The 17,999-nt window shown below is 49.4% G+C and overlaps 6 protein-coding genes across 6 annotated transcripts; 3 read left to right on the forward strand and 3 right to left on the reverse strand.

The window, feature by feature from the left end:
• Positions 1–231: 231 nt before the first annotated feature.
• FTJAE_2208 (lysine n-acyltransferase) lies at positions 232–1,530 on the reverse strand (the record flags this gene model as incomplete). The annotated part of the gene is made up of 1 exon (XM_037348379.1): positions 232–1,530. The coding sequence occupies one exon, from the start codon at positions 1,528–1,530 to the stop codon at positions 232–234; it is 1,299 nt and encodes a 432-aa protein (XP_037210712.1).
• A 1,184-nt stretch (positions 1,531–2,714) lies between these two features.
• FTJAE_2209 (multidrug resistance-associated 1) lies at positions 2,715–6,954 on the forward strand (the record flags this gene model as incomplete). Its single annotated transcript, XM_037348380.1, has 2 exons — positions 2,715–6,249; positions 6,299–6,954. The coding sequence occupies 2 exons, from the start codon at positions 2,715–2,717 to the stop codon at positions 6,952–6,954; spliced, it is 4,191 nt and encodes a 1,396-aa protein (XP_037210713.1).
• Positions 6,955–8,207: 1,253 nt separating this feature from the next.
• FTJAE_2210 (siderophore iron transporter) lies at positions 8,208–10,136 on the forward strand (the record flags this gene model as incomplete). Its single annotated transcript, XM_037348382.1, has 1 exon — positions 8,208–10,136. One exon carries the CDS (start codon positions 8,208–8,210, stop codon positions 10,134–10,136), a length of 1,929 nt encoding a protein of 642 aa, XP_037210714.1.
• A 768-nt stretch (positions 10,137–10,904) lies between these two features.
• FTJAE_2211 (ferric-chelate reductase) lies at positions 10,905–13,043 on the forward strand (the record flags this gene model as incomplete). The annotated part of the gene is made up of 6 exons (XM_037348383.1): positions 10,905–11,090; positions 11,140–11,450; positions 11,505–11,734; positions 11,782–11,843; positions 11,891–12,012; positions 12,065–13,043. The coding sequence occupies 6 exons, from the start codon at positions 10,905–10,907 to the stop codon at positions 13,041–13,043; spliced, it is 1,890 nt and encodes a 629-aa protein (XP_037210715.1).
• A 242-nt stretch (positions 13,044–13,285) lies between these two features.
• Positions 13,286–15,168, reverse strand: FTJAE_2212 (acetolactate synthase; the record flags this gene model as incomplete). Its single annotated transcript, XM_037348384.1, has 3 exons — positions 13,286–14,284; positions 14,347–14,733; positions 14,803–15,168. The coding sequence occupies 3 exons, from the start codon at positions 15,166–15,168 to the stop codon at positions 13,286–13,288; spliced, it is 1,752 nt and encodes a 583-aa protein (XP_037210716.1).
• A 744-nt stretch (positions 15,169–15,912) lies between these two features.
• Positions 15,913–17,777, reverse strand: FTJAE_2213 (Vanillin dehydrogenase; the record flags this gene model as incomplete). Its single annotated transcript, XM_037348385.1, has 7 exons — positions 15,913–16,046; positions 16,109–16,508; positions 16,565–16,631; positions 16,700–16,803; positions 16,864–17,157; positions 17,208–17,278; positions 17,360–17,777. 7 exons carry the CDS (start codon positions 17,775–17,777, stop codon positions 15,913–15,915), a joined length of 1,488 nt encoding a protein of 495 aa, XP_037210717.1.
• Between the last annotated feature and the right edge of the window lie 222 nt (positions 17,778–17,999).

The following is a 17,999-nucleotide window of genomic DNA, read 5'->3' on the forward strand; positions in this document are numbered from 1 at the left end:
TAGCCCCGGTGACTCAATGCAGCCACACCAACTTTAACAAGTTTTACGTTATCTCTCCGAAGATCTTGGCCACAATCGCAATAGCTGCATCAGATAATTCTTACTCATCACGGTTAATACGAAGTTACGTCATGGAAACTACAATTGCAAAAACGAGAATGTCTCAATTCTTTCAGGGTCCGGTCTGTCGATCTACCATGCTAACTAAACTAAAGCGCCGCCCCCCCAATTTTAGACAAAATGCGCCTCCTGGAAAAATCGCTCACGCTGCAGGGCGAACAGCATGGCCGTCTTGTGCGGCAGGTGGAAACGCTTCTTCCTCTCCTGCGGCAAAAACCTGTCCTGGATCTGAACGTGGTTAAGATCATACTCAGGCTCGGCTATCACCTGCTTAGTGCGAGGATCGCGCAGGAAGCAGCAGTGCTTGATCGACGTGGCGACAGCCTGATACCGCTTGCCGCCGCGGAAGCGCTCTTCACCCACTATAATGTGTGAGTTCTGGTCGTGCTCGCCCACTGTGATGTTGCAGTTGGACCCAAAGAAGCAGGCTGCGTTGTCCTCCATGGCCCATCCAATCTCGGTGTAGCCTGCGAGTTCTCCGTCCCACTCAAACACACATGACATGGTATGAGGGTCTTCCAGTTGCTTGGCAAGGTATGCTCGATGATGCTCGTCTGGTCCACGCTCTTTCCATGCCTTGTTGACTCGGTCGGAGTTCTGCCATCGCTTGTATGTCTCGAAGTGAACGGGGTTGGACGCGTCGATGTGTCGGATTTGTAATTGCTGACCAAGCTCGACGATGAAGCGGGAGTAGATGACAGTGCCAGGCTTGGGCTTGGGAGGTCGAACGGGATGGACGGTGCAGACGTTGCCCTTGCGCGTGAAGCCCAATTGGTTCGCGAAAACGCCCATTGTGCCGTTGAAGCCTGGGAATGATGTCACTTCAGGTCGTGATTGAAGCCAGTGCTGTGAGTCGGGTGCTCCAGCGCCTTGCCAGAATGCATCGTGGGAGAGCCAGTAAATAGTCTCGCGGGGAGTTGTAGTAGGTGAGAATGGCGATAGCACGCCCAGGCCGGTGCACTTGATGTATTCGCCAATTCTTTGACTGTCGACAGAGATGGCTATCAAGTCATCGTCTCTGTGATCTGGGTGCAGCCAAAGAGCGTAGATAGACGCCCAGGTCAATGCGAGGTCTTGCTGTCTACCGTGAGATGCGAAAGGCGAACGGGGGTCAGCAACGTCAGAGTTCAAGATCTCTAGCTCAAAGACGGGGCCGAATTGAGCTCTGTTGTCGTTGACCATGGCTGGCGATATTCTGGTCTCACGACCATCCACCGACCATCGCGCCAATGTCGTGTCACCAGATCCAACGAGATAGTCATTTCCATCGCCATGGCCAGTATTAGCAATCCAGATATTGGTTTCGCCGTCGGGGAGTCTGAACGAGGTCTCTTTAGAAGTGTCCCAAGCTTCTTTTGGTGGCGTCGGGTTGCGTGGGGGAGCAACAGAAGTGATGCGGTCAGTAGTCATGCTGGGCGACAACGTCTATAAGTGTTTGTTAGTAGGAAGCCAAGACGACGACAAGATAACCAAGTGGACTCACGAAGATAACGATAATGATTTGTGACGAGTGATTGCTGGATTTACGAGTGCATAGAAGTCTTATCGACAAAGAGATGGAAGCAGACAAGGAGTTTTAATACTAATTACCTTGACTCTGTTTGGCCAGCTTGACACGATGATCATGCTCAAAAGAGTTACTAGTCTACCTTCTACGTTTCATTCACAATCTCATTCAGCTGCGGCCGATGAGGCAGTCCGTTGTGACGTGACATGCGTGCCCCCAGATGATTCAATCCAGGGTAGCTCATCAGCCAAGCTCAAACTTCAGTGTCTCACATGCATTATTACATCTGTCTACATGGCCTCGGAGGATCCCTACCCTGTGCCGTGTTCAGGCAGTTCAATTGTAATATCTACACTGATTTTACACGGGATGGCTGTAAGAATAACAGGTATACAGGAACCGAAGGAGGTCCTCGGTAAAGAAACCGTGCTAAACGAGGACGAAGCCCCCACCAACGTCATATGCCACCAAAACTTTTATGCTTGTTTCACCGCACCGAGCCGTCTTTTTCACATGCCGCCTCTGATAGGTCAATCCGTAACAAATAGCGCATGACTCGCCCCAGAAACTGTGTGGAGATCGGCATTTCTTTTCCCCTTTCAAGTGGAATCAAGTGCCGGGGTTAAACTCGAATGAGGAAGCCGACCGTAAGCTTATTTAATTTCCTTGCTTCGAACCCACCGCGGCACGTTATGTAATCGGAAAGCGGTTACGGATTTCACTGTGAGAACGAAACAGGCTAAACAGGTTCTGATCCTTAGCAGCTTAGCTGGAAGAGGCAGCCACCTAGATCAACGGCTTGAGGAAGGTGATGGAAGCAAAGACAGCGTCGTCCGTTTTTGCATCCACTTACAACTGGCCCCATCGCGTATAACCTGCGATGTAACCCTGAATGGAATTATTGCTGATCTGCACACCTTCCTAAGCGGGTATCCACACAGTTTTTGGATCCTGCTTTGGGAGATCCCTCCGAATACGGACCTACAAGCATGAAGCATACGCTGGCTCTCAGCCGGCCTAGACCTTGGTGACAGAGCCATCTGCCGAGTGAGACTCGTTCGACAAAGCAAGTTTGGTCTCAACCACCATGGCCAGCAACGACGGGAAGAGCTTCCCCCCAAGGAAGTGGTACAGAAGCGTACCCTTCCTATCAGTCAAGCCAATACAGCAGAGACTCACAGCGCCAAAAGGCCCTACGACAGGCAATGTCGAGCACCAAAATGAAGACAAGCTTCCTATGCCAGAGCTTCGGGCAAATTGGCTGTCGATTTTGACCTTCAACTGGCTAGGACGTCTTTTGAGAACAGGTTACACACGACCTCTTCAGGCAGATGATCTGTATGACATGCCTAGCCATAGGTTGGCGGAAGATCATGCAAATCGTCTGGAAGAAGCTTGGGCTGCGAGACTCGCTGTAAACCGAGGACGAAAGCCTGTTACTTCGTCGAAAGCGTTTTCATGGAGGCCGTTCTGGGCAAGACATATAACTGACACGACTGTCTTGACATTGGCTCTCAACGATGTATGCTTCAAATGGTTCTGGCTCGGAGGACTCTTCAAGCTTGCTGGAGACTTGTCGCAAATCTTATCGCCTCTTCTCATCCGATTTCTCATCGCCACGTTATCAGACTCATCGCAACAAGGTCTTCGCTCAGGCTTTGGCTACGTCGTTGGGCTCTTTCTTCTTCTCGTCTTCTCAGTCACCTCAAACGTTCATGGCTTCTATCGTTCTTACACGACTGGTGTCTTGCTTCGGGGTGCATTGATGCACGTCATTTATCGCAGAGCAACGACACAGCTGAGCGAAAAAGCAAAGCTCAAACATGGCCTTGGTACTGGAAAGCTCATGAGTCTCATCAGCGCTGATGTGACGCGAGTTGACTTTTGCTGTGGCTACTTCCACGTCGCTTGGACCAGTATTTTTCAGATGCTGCTCTGCTTCGCCTTGACTATCTGGACCATGGGGTACAGCGCTCTACCAGGATTCGGTCTGCTTGCGCTTCTATACCCTCTTCAGTCATTCATGATGGGCCGCCTACTTCGACTGCGACGCGGCAGCATGCCCTTCACAGACGCTCGAGTCAAAGCAGTTGTAGAAGCCGTTGCCGCTATTCGCCTCGTCAAAACAAACGCTTATGAAGAGAGTTTGCTCTCCAAGATCGGAAAGCTGAGGTCTGATGAAGTTGTGTATATCCGCAAGAGAATGCTTCTCAGAGCTCTCAACACTGCGGTTTCATACACGGCGCCAACTCTTGCTTCAGTCGTCAGCATTGTTTGCTATGGCGCGACTAGCAAGAATGGCATGGACCCAGGCGTTGTATTTTCTGGCCTTGCATATTTTATGTTGTTGAGAACACCTCTTCAAGCTCTTCCTACTGCTCTATCGGCTATTGCAGATGCTAGAGCTGCACTGGAGCGACTCGCACTGTTTATGCTCGCTTCTGATGTGGACCCAGATTCACCTTCATCTAGTCCCCAAACCAGTTTTGGCTATTCTGCAGAGGAGAACCAAGTCTCAGATACCGTGATTCGAGTAGAGGATGCTACCTTTGCCTATCATGATGACACGCAGCTTCTGGCAGCGGAAGAAGAGAAGGATGCCTTACAGAACCAGCCAGAGAGCAGAGCGGTTAGTCAGAGCCAAAGACTGTTGATCGACTCGTTACTGGTAAAGCGCAATCAATTAGTCTGCATCGTTGGAGCCGTCGCATCAGGAAAAACCTCCGTCTTGAAGGCACTTCTCGGCGACTTGCATCTCATCCAAGCACGCTCCTGCCAGCTCAGCCTCACGACTTCTTCATCTCAGATTGCCCTAGCCCCTCAAACTGCATGGCTTCTGAGCGAAACGGTGAGAGAGAACATCGTCTTCGGCAGACCTCTTGACTTCGCGTGGTATGAGGAAGTTCTCACACGCTGCTGCCTCCACCAGGACATGAAGGCTTTACCTGATGGTGACATGACGGTCGTTGGTGAGAATGGCGTTTCGCTCTCTGGTGGCCAGAAGCAGCGTATCAGTCTTGCGAGAGCTATCTACGGGAGAAGTCCACTACTCTTCCTTGATGACTGTTTCTCAGCTCTGGATGCTCACGTTGGTGCTCGCGTGTTTGACATGGTTGTCAACCAGGCACGTCGCAACAATGAGGGAACCATTGTCCTGGTTACACACTCGATTCCGTTTGCTAGACAAGCCGATCACATTGTCTACATGGAAAAGGGCCGCATCGCTGAGCAGGGCTCATTTGAGCAGCTGTACAGTCAGAATGGAGCTTTTTCTCAGTTCGTAGGGTCTTCTTCACTAGTCTTGGACTCGGACTCGGATTCTGAAACCACAGGTAGTGGTGATTCCGAGAAGGCGGCTCTTGATGAATCCGCCATGGAGGGGAAACCGACTGATACAGCCAAGCTTGAAACCAAAGCCAAGCAGGTCACCCAGACTCGTGGCAAAGAGGTGATGCAGACTGAAGAACGAGTCGTCGGCTCAGTCAGTGGCCGAACTTACATCCGCTACGCACAATTCGGCAACGCATGGCTCACAGGCCCCCTCCTCATTCTTTCCATCGCTATCTACCAAGGAACCAGCGTCGTCTCACCGCTTTGGCTCAGCTGGTGGCAAAAGAACCAGTACATCACCATTTCTGAGGACGCATACATGGGAGGATACGCCGCCTTTGGGGCTGGACAATCTCTCGGTCTATTCTGCATGAGCGCGACATTTGCACTCTTCTGCTTCTGGTGCTCGAACAAACTTCATCATGCATCCATGTCCAAGGTTCTTCTTGCGCCTGTGGCCTTCTTCGATACTACGCCTCAAGGCCGTATCACGCATCGATTCAGCAAAGATGTTGATGCAGTGGATAACGTGGTTGGTGAGACTCTACGTCTATTCATCTCAACCTTTGTTCAGGTCCTGGGCACAATCATTGTTGTCAGCATCATTGTACCAGCTTTCCTAGCTATCGCAGCCGCTTTGCTTCTCATCTACACTTGGACGGGCATGTACTACCGCCCATCATCGCGGGAACTCCGTCGTCTTAACAATCTGCTTCGAAGTCGAATTTATGAGCATTTTGGCGAGTCACTTTCAGGTCTTCCCACTCTCAAGGCCTTTGGCGCAGTCCCTCGTTTTGTCGACGATAACGCGCGCAAAATTGACACGGAGAACACGGCTTATTGGCTATCTGTCTCTTGTCAGCGGTGGCTGAACCTCCGTCTGGACCTTTGTGGCGCGACTCTTGTTCTGGCTGCTGGTTTACTTGTTGTTGGACTTCGTGGGACTATTGATCCTTCGTCTGGCGGTGTAGTCTTGTCCTACATCGTCACAGCTCAGGCTGTGTTTGGCAACATGATTCGTCAGAGCGCAGAGATCGAGAACAACATGAACTCGGTGGAGAGAATGCTTCACTATGCCTACAACATTGAGCAAGAGCCTGCCCATCAAGTTGATGATGTTGACAAGGAGCTCAAGACCCGCCAATGGCCGCATGCTGGTCATGTTCAGTTTCAGTCTTTTACCCTCAGCCATCGTCCCGGACTTGAGCCTGCACTCAAGGATGTCAACCTGGACATCAAGGCCGGCGAAAAAGTCGGCATTGTCGGCCGTACGGGCGCAGGCAAGACAACATGTAAGCACCAAGAATAGTCCCTCTACGTCAGGTACTGACATTCGAATAGTAATTTCTGCATTGTTGCGAATCACCGAACCTACGAGTGGTCGAATCCTCATCGACGGAGTCGACATTCACACCGTCGGCCTCCACCTCCTCCGATCAAGCCTCTCCGTCATCAGCCAAGATGCTGTTCTTCTAGCTGGTACCATCCGCTACAACCTTGATCCTTTCCAACAATACGACGACGAGTGGTTACAACAATGCCTAGACCGCGTTGGCCTCGGCCGATTCTCGAAAGAACAAGATAAAGAAGCAGAGGAAAATGAGAAGCACGATTCGGAGTCCAGCAGTGAGGGATCAAGTCTAAACCTAGACTCAGAAGTCAAGGAAAACGGTTCCAACATCTCGCAAGGACAAAGATCTCTCATTTCTATTGCTAGAGCGCTCGTTCGCAAGTCCAAGATTGTTATTCTAGACGAGGCAACGGCGTCTATCGATGGCAGAGCAGACGCAAAGCTTCAAGCCATGCTGAACGAGGTCGTTGGAGACGCAACTGTTCTGACAGTGGCTCATCGACTGGATACGATTGTTGCTACGTGTGACAAGGTTGTCGTTATGGACAGCGGCAGAGTAGTTGAGTTTGACACTATCTCGGAGCTGTATGCCAGTCCAGGCAGTGTGTTTAGATCTTTGTGCGATGCAGCAAAGATTTCCATTTAGTCATAGTCTTTACAAGCAAATACTTCAGTTCATATCCATAGACTTCCTACCTAAATCTACTTAATTTGATCCTTCTTCACTCAGGTTTCCAGTCACGCGACAAGGACGTTACATTTACTTGGGATTGCCACTGCGACAACGGAGTAGCTTAGATTGATAAGATCGTCTGATGATTAGATGACTCTTACGTGCATAGATTGATAAGTGAACAGAGATCAGCATCCGCCAAGACGAAGACCATGGGAATGTTGTGTACCGATGTTACATGAACGGCGTAAACGTTATTTTTGCAAACCCTGAAGTACTACCGCTGCCAAGTCGTCGGTATCGATCCAGGTATAGGGTCTCACTTTAGTTCAAACTTTATGCATTATAGCCTCGAAGCAACGCGTCACGAGCTGAAGCATGAACGGGATGTCTTGTAATTGAGTTCAAGCCCGTGACATCGGCAAGGAACGGACCAAGAGATCTTCATGATGGACAAGCAATTGGCCACTCTCAGGATCTTAGCTCGTCATTGATAGAACCCCCTGATTTGTCAAGAAAACTTTGCCTTTCCCGTGAACCAACCAAGGCATGTGAAGCGTCGGCGCGTTCCCTCTTCTTGGAATCTTGATGCATGGGTTACAGCTGCATCAGAGACCGCATGGGGCCAGGGATATTCTACCGTCTGTGTAAATGTGTGATACACTGTACTTCTACCCCGACAGGGCAGAGATCTGCAGCCCGTCCCACACCACGGCCGATCCCTACTGCACGCGACCATCTGATTAGATGGACGACCTGTTGATAATCTTGGCTACCAACCAACACAAGTGGATATGAACAAGATCTGATAATTTTTTCTTCGACTCGCCGGGCAAAAACAAAAAAAAAGACTCACCTGTTTCTGGTCCTCCCACGCCTTGGCTAAGGTATACCCCACTCACGCCCCGAGAATCAGCACTATTATCGTCCGTTGTAGGCGAGCCGAGGACCGGCGAACGAGGGGGTCCTGTAATCTGTCTGTACCTTGCACTGCACACTGTCTGTTGGTCCTGTCTTTCTTCCTTCTCTGCGAAATGGGGGCGACCAAACAGCTTTTGGAAGTTGTCTTTAGAAAAGTCAGGCCAGACGGCACTACCGCTGCAGATTGAAGACTTTTCATTCTCTTCTTCCTCCCGCTTCCCTGTTTCCCCTTCTTTTAATGCTACGTTGATCTACCCGACCTGGAGCGATCTACAGCTCATTTTTTTCTGTCCCGTCCCCCAAAAATGTCAGCGCCTAAGCACCCCGAGGGCAGCACTGAGCAGCCCCCCGCCGCCCAAAACACGTCGTCGCAAATGTTCGAGCTCAACGAGAAAAAAGACTACGACGCGTCCAACTCGCCCGTCTCCGACGATGATGCCCATAAGGAAATCGGCGTAGGAAGGGTCGAGGCCTTCAACAAGGTGCTCTACCAGTCTGGCAAGAAGGGCAAGATCCTTCTCTGGCTTCTTGGTATCTCCATTGGTCTTACCATGTTCGCCTACGCCCTTGACATGGGTATCACGACTACCATCTTTGGAACGCTTGCGGCTTCGACCTTTGGTGTTCACAGTCAGCTCGGTACTGTCAATACGGCTGGCCAGATCATTCGTGCTATTAGCAAGCCTTTCATTGGAAAGCTTGCTGATATTACTTCTCGACCTACTACTTATGTCGTGGTGCTTGCTTTCTACGCTGTCGGCTTTGCTGTCGCTGCTAGCGCCTCGGGCTTCACTGCCTACACTGTTGGTATCTGCTTCACCTCAGTCGGCAAATCTGGTCTTGATCTTCTCAGCGACATCATCGTCGCTGACTTGACTCCTCTCGAATGGCGAGGCTTCTTCAGTGCTTGTCTTTCTCTGCCCTTCATTGTCACTGTGCCCGTCAACGGCTTCATCGCTGATGGCTTCTATGAAGATTGGCGATGGGGTCTCGGCATGTTCGCTATCCTCGTTCCCGCCCTTCTCATCCCCGCCATCCTCACCCTCTACACTATGCAGCGACGTGGTGAAAAGGCTGGAATGGTCACCATGGCTGATTCCAAGGACGTTCGATTGGGTCGCTCCGAGGCCACGCCCAAGAATTTGACCTATTGGGCCAAGCTCGCATACCGTGGTCTGATTGACATCGATATCGTTGGTCTTATTCTTCTTGGCTTCGCTTTCTCTCTGATCCTTCTGCCCATCACACTGGCCAAGAGCGCAAAAGGCGGGTGGAACAACCCAAGTATGATCGCCATGATCGTCGTTGGATTTGTTATTCTCATCTTGTTCGGTCTGTACGAAATGTATCTTGCTCCCAAGCCAATGATGACCAAGCGCATTGTCAAGAACCGTGCTTTTATCGCTGGCGTCATCATTCACATCTTTAATCAGATGGCCTCTTCTGTTCGCAACACCTACTTCTCGTCCTACATCCTCATCATCAAGGAGTGGACTACATACCAGTGGACCATCTTCCTTGGTATCACTACCATGGGTCTCTGCTTGGTCGGCCCCGTCGTTGGATTGATCCATCGTGTCTCTCATCGTTACAAGGGCCTCATGATCTTTGGTGCTGCTGCCAGGATTCTCGGCTATGGTCTTCTCATCAGCCCCAACGGAATGATGACCCAGGACACTGCTCGTCTTGTCGCTGCTCAGCTCATCTTCTGCCTTTCTTCCCTCAACGTCGTTGGTGCTCGAGTTGGTGTCCAGGCCTCTGTTCCCCACGATGACGTTGCTTCTCTCATCTCCATTATCACCTTGTGGTCTACTCTCGGATCCAGTATTGGTAGTGCTGTCGCGACAAGCATCTGGACTGAAGAGATGGTTGCTCAGATGCACGTCGAGATGCCCGATGTTGACGATACCACCATTGCCACCATTTACGGCAACATCAAGACTCTCAAGAAGTATGACTTCTTCGATCCTATTCGTCAAGGTTCTATCCGTGCCTACGCCATCGTCAACGGTCATATCACCATCGCTTCAATCTGCCTGTCATGCATTCCTCTCATCGCCTCTCTCTTCATGCCCAACTTCTACCTTGGCAAGCAGCAGAACGCCGTCAACAACAAGGGTCTTGATGGTGAGATTGTCGATGTCCCAGACCAGAATGGGCCAAGAGACGCAAATGCGACTCAGCAAGAGCCTGCAACATTCATGCAGAAGCTGGCTGCTCTGTACCGAAAGTAGATGATGTCAACTTGTGAATGTAAGACCTTTATAATAGGTCAGACAGAAAGTCCCTGGCTTAGGGGATGATAATGCCACTGGGGCTTTCCCTTTCCCTGGTCTCCAAAAAGTATCTACTACCATATTATTACCCGAAACCATAGCTACAACTACCTTAATACAATCGCTACAGTTTGCCTCATACTACGTGAAGCTGGTGTCAAGTTCAACCATTTGCATGCGTCCTCAGTGCTGAATGACTATTACCTGACTTAATTTAACGAGTGTTGTGATCTTTTGGTGCAATGTTGTTGTATTTAATGGCTTCCAAACAGAAGACAGAGCGTAACAAGCTTTCGTTCCATGCTGCCAAGAGTTGATTACCTGTATTTAGCGCCTTAAACCCAAGACTATCGGAATAACTGATAAACCCGTGATGCCGACCCACTGAGCTGATTATCTGATCATCTGATAACGATTTGGTCAATATGACCATCATGATTTCTGAAACCTTTGAACCTTCCATCAAAGCCCAAGATGCGGTACTGGGGACGCAAAATATTATGGCTCCTCGCTCTCAGCTTCCTATGCCATGCTGAGGGTTTAGCTACCCCAAGTCATTGCGGGAAAGCTTGCCGACAAACATTTCGAACTCTCCGATTTGCCGATGCTCCCCCGGGTGTTTTCTTCACGGTGCAGGAATGCACCAGCCTCATTTATCAAACTTCGCTTCATCTTTGCTGGGAAATAAATTGCTCTGAGGATTTTTGGCGAGCAGAGGCAGCCTCAATGAACCAGACATGTCACGATATCAGCGGTTCTTATCTTCTACCACATAGTATCATCAATAACCTTACAGATCACGACATCGAGACTATCGCAAGATTCAATGCCACAAGCCCGGATCGATCCTATGTTTATGGAGCCCTGATGCTTCCATCGCAGCCATACTATGATATATGGGTCAGAACGCTGGTCAGTATAACATCCCGAAACTGACGAGATCATTTAACGGGTTTAACAGGAAGCACACGATTACATATGGGACTACCACAACTATTACGGCTGGGCCATGGGGATATTCTGGGCTTTGGTCATCGGAGTGGGCATCGCGGACCGGGCTCTAGGCCGATCCTTCTTCTACCAAGGTCGAAAGACGTCGTGGGTAAGGCGTAACATTCTTCTACCCGCAACTATTGGCAGACGCTGTGTACAAGACTATGGGGGCTGGGGCACTTTGCCTCCGAGGATACAGACATTCATTCTCATTCTTTTCGTGGTCCTCAACATAGCATGTACTATTCACGGATACGAGATATTTGAAGGTTATGGCTAGTAAGTTTCCCCATTACTCGATTTGGAAAGGCATACTGACCTATCAATACCCAGCTACCCTTCCATCTGGACACAAGTGCTGCGACACGTATTTGATCGAACTGGGATACTCTCCTTTGCCAACTTTCCCTTGATATGGCTGTTCGGTATGAGGAATAACATCATCATCTGGTTAACAGGCTGGGACTTCAAGACTTATAACAACTTCCATCGATGGGTTGGTCGAATCGCCACGTTACAGGCCATCATCCATTCAATCGGATATACAATTATCATTCTGCAACGTAGGGTAATTGACTAGCTTCGTCGGTATGCTTACTGACTTTTGCAGGTGGTGGCTGGAAGTACTTCTGTCAAATATGGACATTTACCTTTTGGTGGACTGGGGAGCTTGTGAGGAGTTAAGCCCACGATGCTACCATTAACTAACCACTTCATAGGCCACAATATTCATTTGTCTACTGGTGGGACTATCAATGTTTTGGGTACGGCGTGAAAATTACGAGTTCTTTCTCATTACGCATATTGTACTATCATTTTGGGTCCTCGTCACTATGCTCGGGTACGCTCAACAATGATAACACGGGCTACATCGCGAACTAACAGAATATCAGGCACGTGTCGATATTTAGTGGTGCCTACGATCCTCTTGTGTGGGTTCCAGCACTCATTTGGCTTCTTGATCGGGTCATTCGCGGATTGCGCATCATGGCCTTTAACCCCAAGTTCTGGGACACCAAGGCTCTCATCACTTACAACGAAGACGCACACATGATCCGCATGACAGTCCCAAATTCTTCAAGTCTCTACAGCATTCAGCCAGGGACATTCTACTATATCATGGTGCTCAATCAACGGAACTTTTGGGAAAGCCATCCCTTCACCGTAGCAACAATATCGGGACCCGATCAATGCGATACAGATACCTTTGAAGAAGATGCACCGTTGCTGAACCATGGATCTTTTGATGAACAGAGACCTGTATCCAAGAAGTCCCAACGAGAAATGACCTTCTTGATTCGGCCATATGATAGCTTCACTTCGCGACTAAGGGAGTATGCCGAAGAAGAACGACCGAAACCGGCGACGGCACGTGTGGCTATTGACGGTCCATACGGCAAGACTCTACCTCTTCAACGTTTCCAAAAAGTATTATTCATCGTCGGTGGGAGCGGAATAGCGGTCCCGTTATCATATCTTCACAAACTCACAAGACTCTCGAGCAAGCCGTCAAGGATCGAAGTCCACTGGGCTGTGCGACAATCAGCCTTCGCCGTTGATGTTCTGAACAATGACTTGAGTAATGTGCTTGGTAACGATCGGGTAGAAATCAACATCTATCTGACAGCCGGCGATGTTGATGGCAGAATAGCATGCGATGAAACCATGTACCGACTCGCGAAATGGAAGTCCAAACGATTGAACGTTGAAGGGATCATTGACGGAGCATTAGAGGGTGACTATGAAGGAAGCATCGCAGTAGTCACTAGCGGTCCTGCCAAGATGGCCGATGAGAGCAGATGCGTGGTGGCGGCAAGGACAGTGCCATCGTTGCCGCCTATTGAGTACTTTGAGGAAAGCTTCCAGTGGTGATAAGTTTAATATTCAGACACCTTGCAGTAACACGGCTTGACAATCTCAAGAATTACATAAGTATAACTAAGAACCTAGTAGCTCAGGACACCAGTTCCTTCTAGTGTCTTGGCCTGCCTTGAACTGTTGGCATTGTCTCAATGGGCTCTTCATGCTCCACTATGACCTCTTGCAGCCACCTTTAGGGCATTGTATATTCTCATTCTATCTATCATATCTACATTTTCCAGACAGAAGGTAAACTAACCAACTCGGTCGCCAATGTTGAACTTTGGCAGCCAGATATCGACAACAGCTGCTCTGCCAGAACGGACAACTTCAATGCCTTTAGCGATTGCTGCATCCACCTCATTTGGTTCCTTGACAACTGTTCCCCAACCAGCTCCCGCTGCCACCGCAACTTGCGAGTGATCACAGCTGGGGTCAAATGTTACATGTAAATCGTCTGCCTGGACCATCCTGCTCGAGTACCCGTTCTTATGAACGGCCAGGGCGCTCAGCATCGGGCTCTTCCAACCTCGGTTGTTCAGAATGACAGTCAAAAATGGCGCATCGTACCGTCTCGCCATCCAGTGCACCGTGGATGGAATGCTGAACATGAAGCTACCATCACCTGTCACAGCCACAACCAGTCGACTTGGGTGAGCCATAGCAACCCCAATGGCGGCACCGCCGTGCCAACCAAGAGCGGTTGCCCCCGAGGTCAGGTACGTCCCAGGCTGCGAGCGCATGAGCACATCACATGTGGGCCGATAGTTGGAAATAGCTTCACTCAGGACAATGGTATCCGGAGTGAGGTGTTCGCGCAGCCTGGACAAGGCAAAGTGGGGAGTGATGGCCGTGGCAGGCTGTGCCTCCATTGACCTGACTTTATCGATGTAGGTGTCATGTAGCGAGGTAACGTTGCCGATCCGAGCCTGAACCACTTGTGCAGATATAGAGTTGGATTTAGAAATGGCACTATTCAACTGCCGTAATGCTGTAGTCATGTCCGCTTGGCAGGAGAGTTCTACATCGATGTGGAACAGAGACATGTTGACCTTGAGAGGGTCACAGTCAATGTGGTAAACCTTTGCAACCTTGGAAGGACGGAACACAGATTTGATCCACGGAACATCGCAGTCTAGGACAAGCACGACATCTGCATTATCCAGGATACCGTTGGGCAGACCTTCACTCCAATGGTTGCCAGCATAGAGACAGTGGTCATGCGGGAAGTTCATATAAGCGGGCAAAGCTTCCTGTTTCATGCAACGAACATCAGTCAGTAAAGGCTTCTAACTTTCAAGCAAGTGTGACATACGAGTACAGCTACTCCGAGCGACTCGCAAAGCTTGATGAGCTCTGCTACAGCCTCGGTATCACGGCCAAGATAAGTAGTGACGACAACCGGGGATTTCGCCGAGATCAAACTTGCGACAATCTCATCCACAACGACCGGCGCAAGGCCGCGAGGTGCCAGTGGCTTCCACTTCCTCTCATCCACAGTATATGGTGTGATATTCTCTTCCAACGCTTCACGCGAGGCTATCAAATATGAAGGCCCTTGCGGGTCGCTCTTGGAGAATTGTGCCGCGCGAAGCACAAGTTGCTTGGCGTTTCTCCCCGTCCTGATCTCTTGATCTAGGACTGTGTAGCCACGGACGATGCCGCGCTGATCAATCGTGTCTTGAAGATAATGAATGAATTCCTGTATGTGCGGGAGCAAGCATGTCACTTAGTAAATGAATACGCCTTTTCGGAAGTGAAGCATACTAACATTTCGTGTGCCCGTCAATTCTCCCTCTTCTGTGACTGGGCTAGTGCCCGCAATCATGATCACGGGAATTCGCGCCCGTGAAACATTGTGTATAGCGCCGGCCATAGCGAGAGTACCGGCATCGACATGGACTAGCACGGCCTGCATACGACCTGTGGCCTGGAAGAAGCCCTGGGCTGCGCTAAGGCCCACGAACTCATTGGGCGCTGTAAATACTTGCAGGCTTCCTTGTGTCTTTTCCGTTTGGCGCTTGCTGATAGCTTCCAAGAATGCCGGATGGTCACTGCCGATGTTAACGTATAAATGAGTCACTCCAGCGCTCTCAAGAGCTTCAAGAATGGCCGTTGCTGTCGTGTAGTCGCTCATTGTCTTTGCGTCACGTCAAGTAAACCAACTGATCAACTTAGGGTAATAATACGCTTTCCCGTGCGATGGCCTGTCGGCATCGGTTAACACGAATATATATATATATATATATATACGTATACCTACTTGCAGTCCATGTAAGCCATAATGGAAACGAATGGCTAGAATGATATGCGTGTGCCTTGCCTCATAAAGGCCAATAAGACGATGGCTCGGGTCTACCGAAATTCCAGCAAGTCAAGCGACCAGGGATCATAGATTCGTCCAGTTCCCCGCAATCCGGAAATTCCGAGCCCAAGAACCACGATAAAGAGACACGCGTCAAGTAAACGATAGCCAGAGTCCAGGTTGGACTCTACATTATGTTGACTAGTGTGGTGTAGGATTGTGGGGGCTCGGTTATAGCGGCAAGCTACGAACGTTGCCAGGCTTACATTGGAGGACTGGTCAGGCGATTTCGGCTTAATAATAAGGAGCGAGGACAAAAACAAATATTTTTGGTTTCGGAGAATCCGAGGAATCAGTGATCTATTTACTATAGACCTATAAGCCAAGCTGTAAAGAGACCGGCTTTATTATAAGCAGTGTTTTTCTTTACTTCCACTTAAAAACTCATTGAAAACTAAAGATTATAAAGATAAACTAACAGTAGAGGATTAGGTGATGCTTGTTCCTTTATAATGTCTTACTAATTATATACCTAGCTAGCTGTAAAAGAGCGGTTAAGTAAGAAGAACTTGGAGCCTAGATAGGAAAGAAACCGCCCTTTGCACTAATTGTTACTACTCGATCCTCAGTGAATTCATTAATGCATGCAGAGCCCCCAAAACGCCCATAGCCAGAAGCCTTTTGCCCTCCAAGTGGGAGATGAGGCTCATCTAAGTCAGGAATTGTCAGCACTTTAGGCTTTCTTGAATGGAGTCTTTATAGACAGACTCACCATGAACGGTTGCTCCGTTGATGTGGCAGGATCCGCTGCGGATCTTGCGGCCAACTGCCAAAGCCTCGGAAATATTCTCGCTGAAGACAGAACAAACGAGACCATACTCTGTGTCATTAGCAAGATCAACAGCCTCTTGGGTTGTTTCAAACTCGAAGAGTGACACCACAGGCCCAAAGGATTCCTGGTAGTAGACGTCCATCTCTTTGCTTACGCCCTCAAGTACAATGGGTTGGACAACTGCACCCTCAAACCCGGGTTTGCCGCCCCGCACTTTGGCACCCTTAGAGAGTGCATCTATAACCAAGTTCTCGACACGGGTTCCGGCTGTTGGGCTGATCAGAGAGCTAAGGGCCGCGGTGCCATCTTTGGATGGGTCAGCAGCATGCATTGAGTTGATCTAGGATATTACGAGTTAGCTAGGTAGGTATCAAATTCACAGCTGCTATCACTGACCTTGATAGCGAAAAGTTCTGCAAACTTTGCAAAGATCGATTTGTGCACAATGAGTCGTTCAGTAGACCTAAAATTACAAGCAGCTCAGAATACAGCCTATGAGGAGAGGAGGAAACTTTTTTCTTGTTCTCTTACATGCAAATTTGGCCTTGGTGTTGCATTGCGCCAAAGGCGGCTGCTCGTACAGCCTCTTCCAGATTTGCATCTTTCAAAATCACCATCGGTGCCTTGCCTCCGAGCTGCCAGGAATCAAAGCATTAGCTTCCGTTCTGGAACAGAAACCACTATTGATGACTCACTTCGAGAATGGCAGGCTTCAGATATCTTGCGCACACAGTCGCAATCATTCGACCAACGGCTGTTGAGCCAGTGAAGTTGACGCGTTGAACAGCTGAGTGGCCAATCATAGTTTCTGTGACCGATGGCGCCACGTTGCGTGGGCAGCATATGTAGTTCAGCACACCGTCAGGCAGCCCCGCCTCCAAAAAAGCATCAACTATAAGATATTGCGTGTATGGGCTGGATTCAGATGCTTTCAGCACCGCTGTATTGCCACAGACAATCGGGATAACGAAAGCTCGCGTTCCTAGAATCTAGGTGGCTCTAGTCAGAATACTATCATGACAAAGATTGATTTACTCACAATCGGAGCATTCCAAGGTGCGATTCCTAGAACCACGCCGCACGGCTCTTTGAATATCATGGCAGTAGTTCCTGGATTTAAACACGGTCTCAGAACATGATCTCAACAAGCGAAATAGATTACTGGCAGTCTTGGAATAATAAGAGACACACCTTTGCTGTTACTTTGCAAAAGCTCGCCTTTAATTTGCGTTGCCATTGCAGCAGCCTCGTGGATGAGCTGAACGCAGGTTTCGATATTGAATGATGCCCAGCTCTTTTTGGCGCCTGTCTCCTGCACCATTGCCGCAACGATCTCGTCGCTGCGCTTTCTGATGATATCGGCGGCCTTGAGCATGACTGTACGTCTCTCAAGCGGAGTGCTGTCCCGCCATGTCTCAAAGGCCACTTCAGCGGCTTTGACTGCTTCGAGGGCATCGTTCTCGTCTGCAGAAGGAGCTAAGTGAATTTCTCTCTGACTGACTGGATCAAGAACAGGAAATGAGCGCGCCACGGGCTTTCTCTGTCCATTGATAATGAGACCAAATTTGGAATTATCACTACCGTGATTCATCTTGATGTCTTCTGGCATGGTTTAAAGGCTGAGCGAGATAGATTCTAGAATGTAGACAACTGTGGTCTCTATTCCTAGAAGTCGAGGTAAAGATAAATAAAATTTGTGACCCCACAAGCATCAATATCAAACAAGATAACGAGGAAACCTACTCCGCTCAACACAGCTACAAGGATCTAGACATGGAAGAGAGTCAGGTCGGGATTTCCGAAAACCTTTGTGGCCCCGCTCATTGTCAAG

This window comes from Fusarium tjaetaba, assembly GCF_013396195.1.
Source record: "Fusarium tjaetaba strain NRRL 66243 chromosome Unknown NRRL66243_c0000040, whole genome shotgun sequence".
In the NCBI taxonomy this organism is placed as follows: domain Eukaryota; kingdom Fungi; phylum Ascomycota; class Sordariomycetes; order Hypocreales; family Nectriaceae; genus Fusarium; species Fusarium tjaetaba.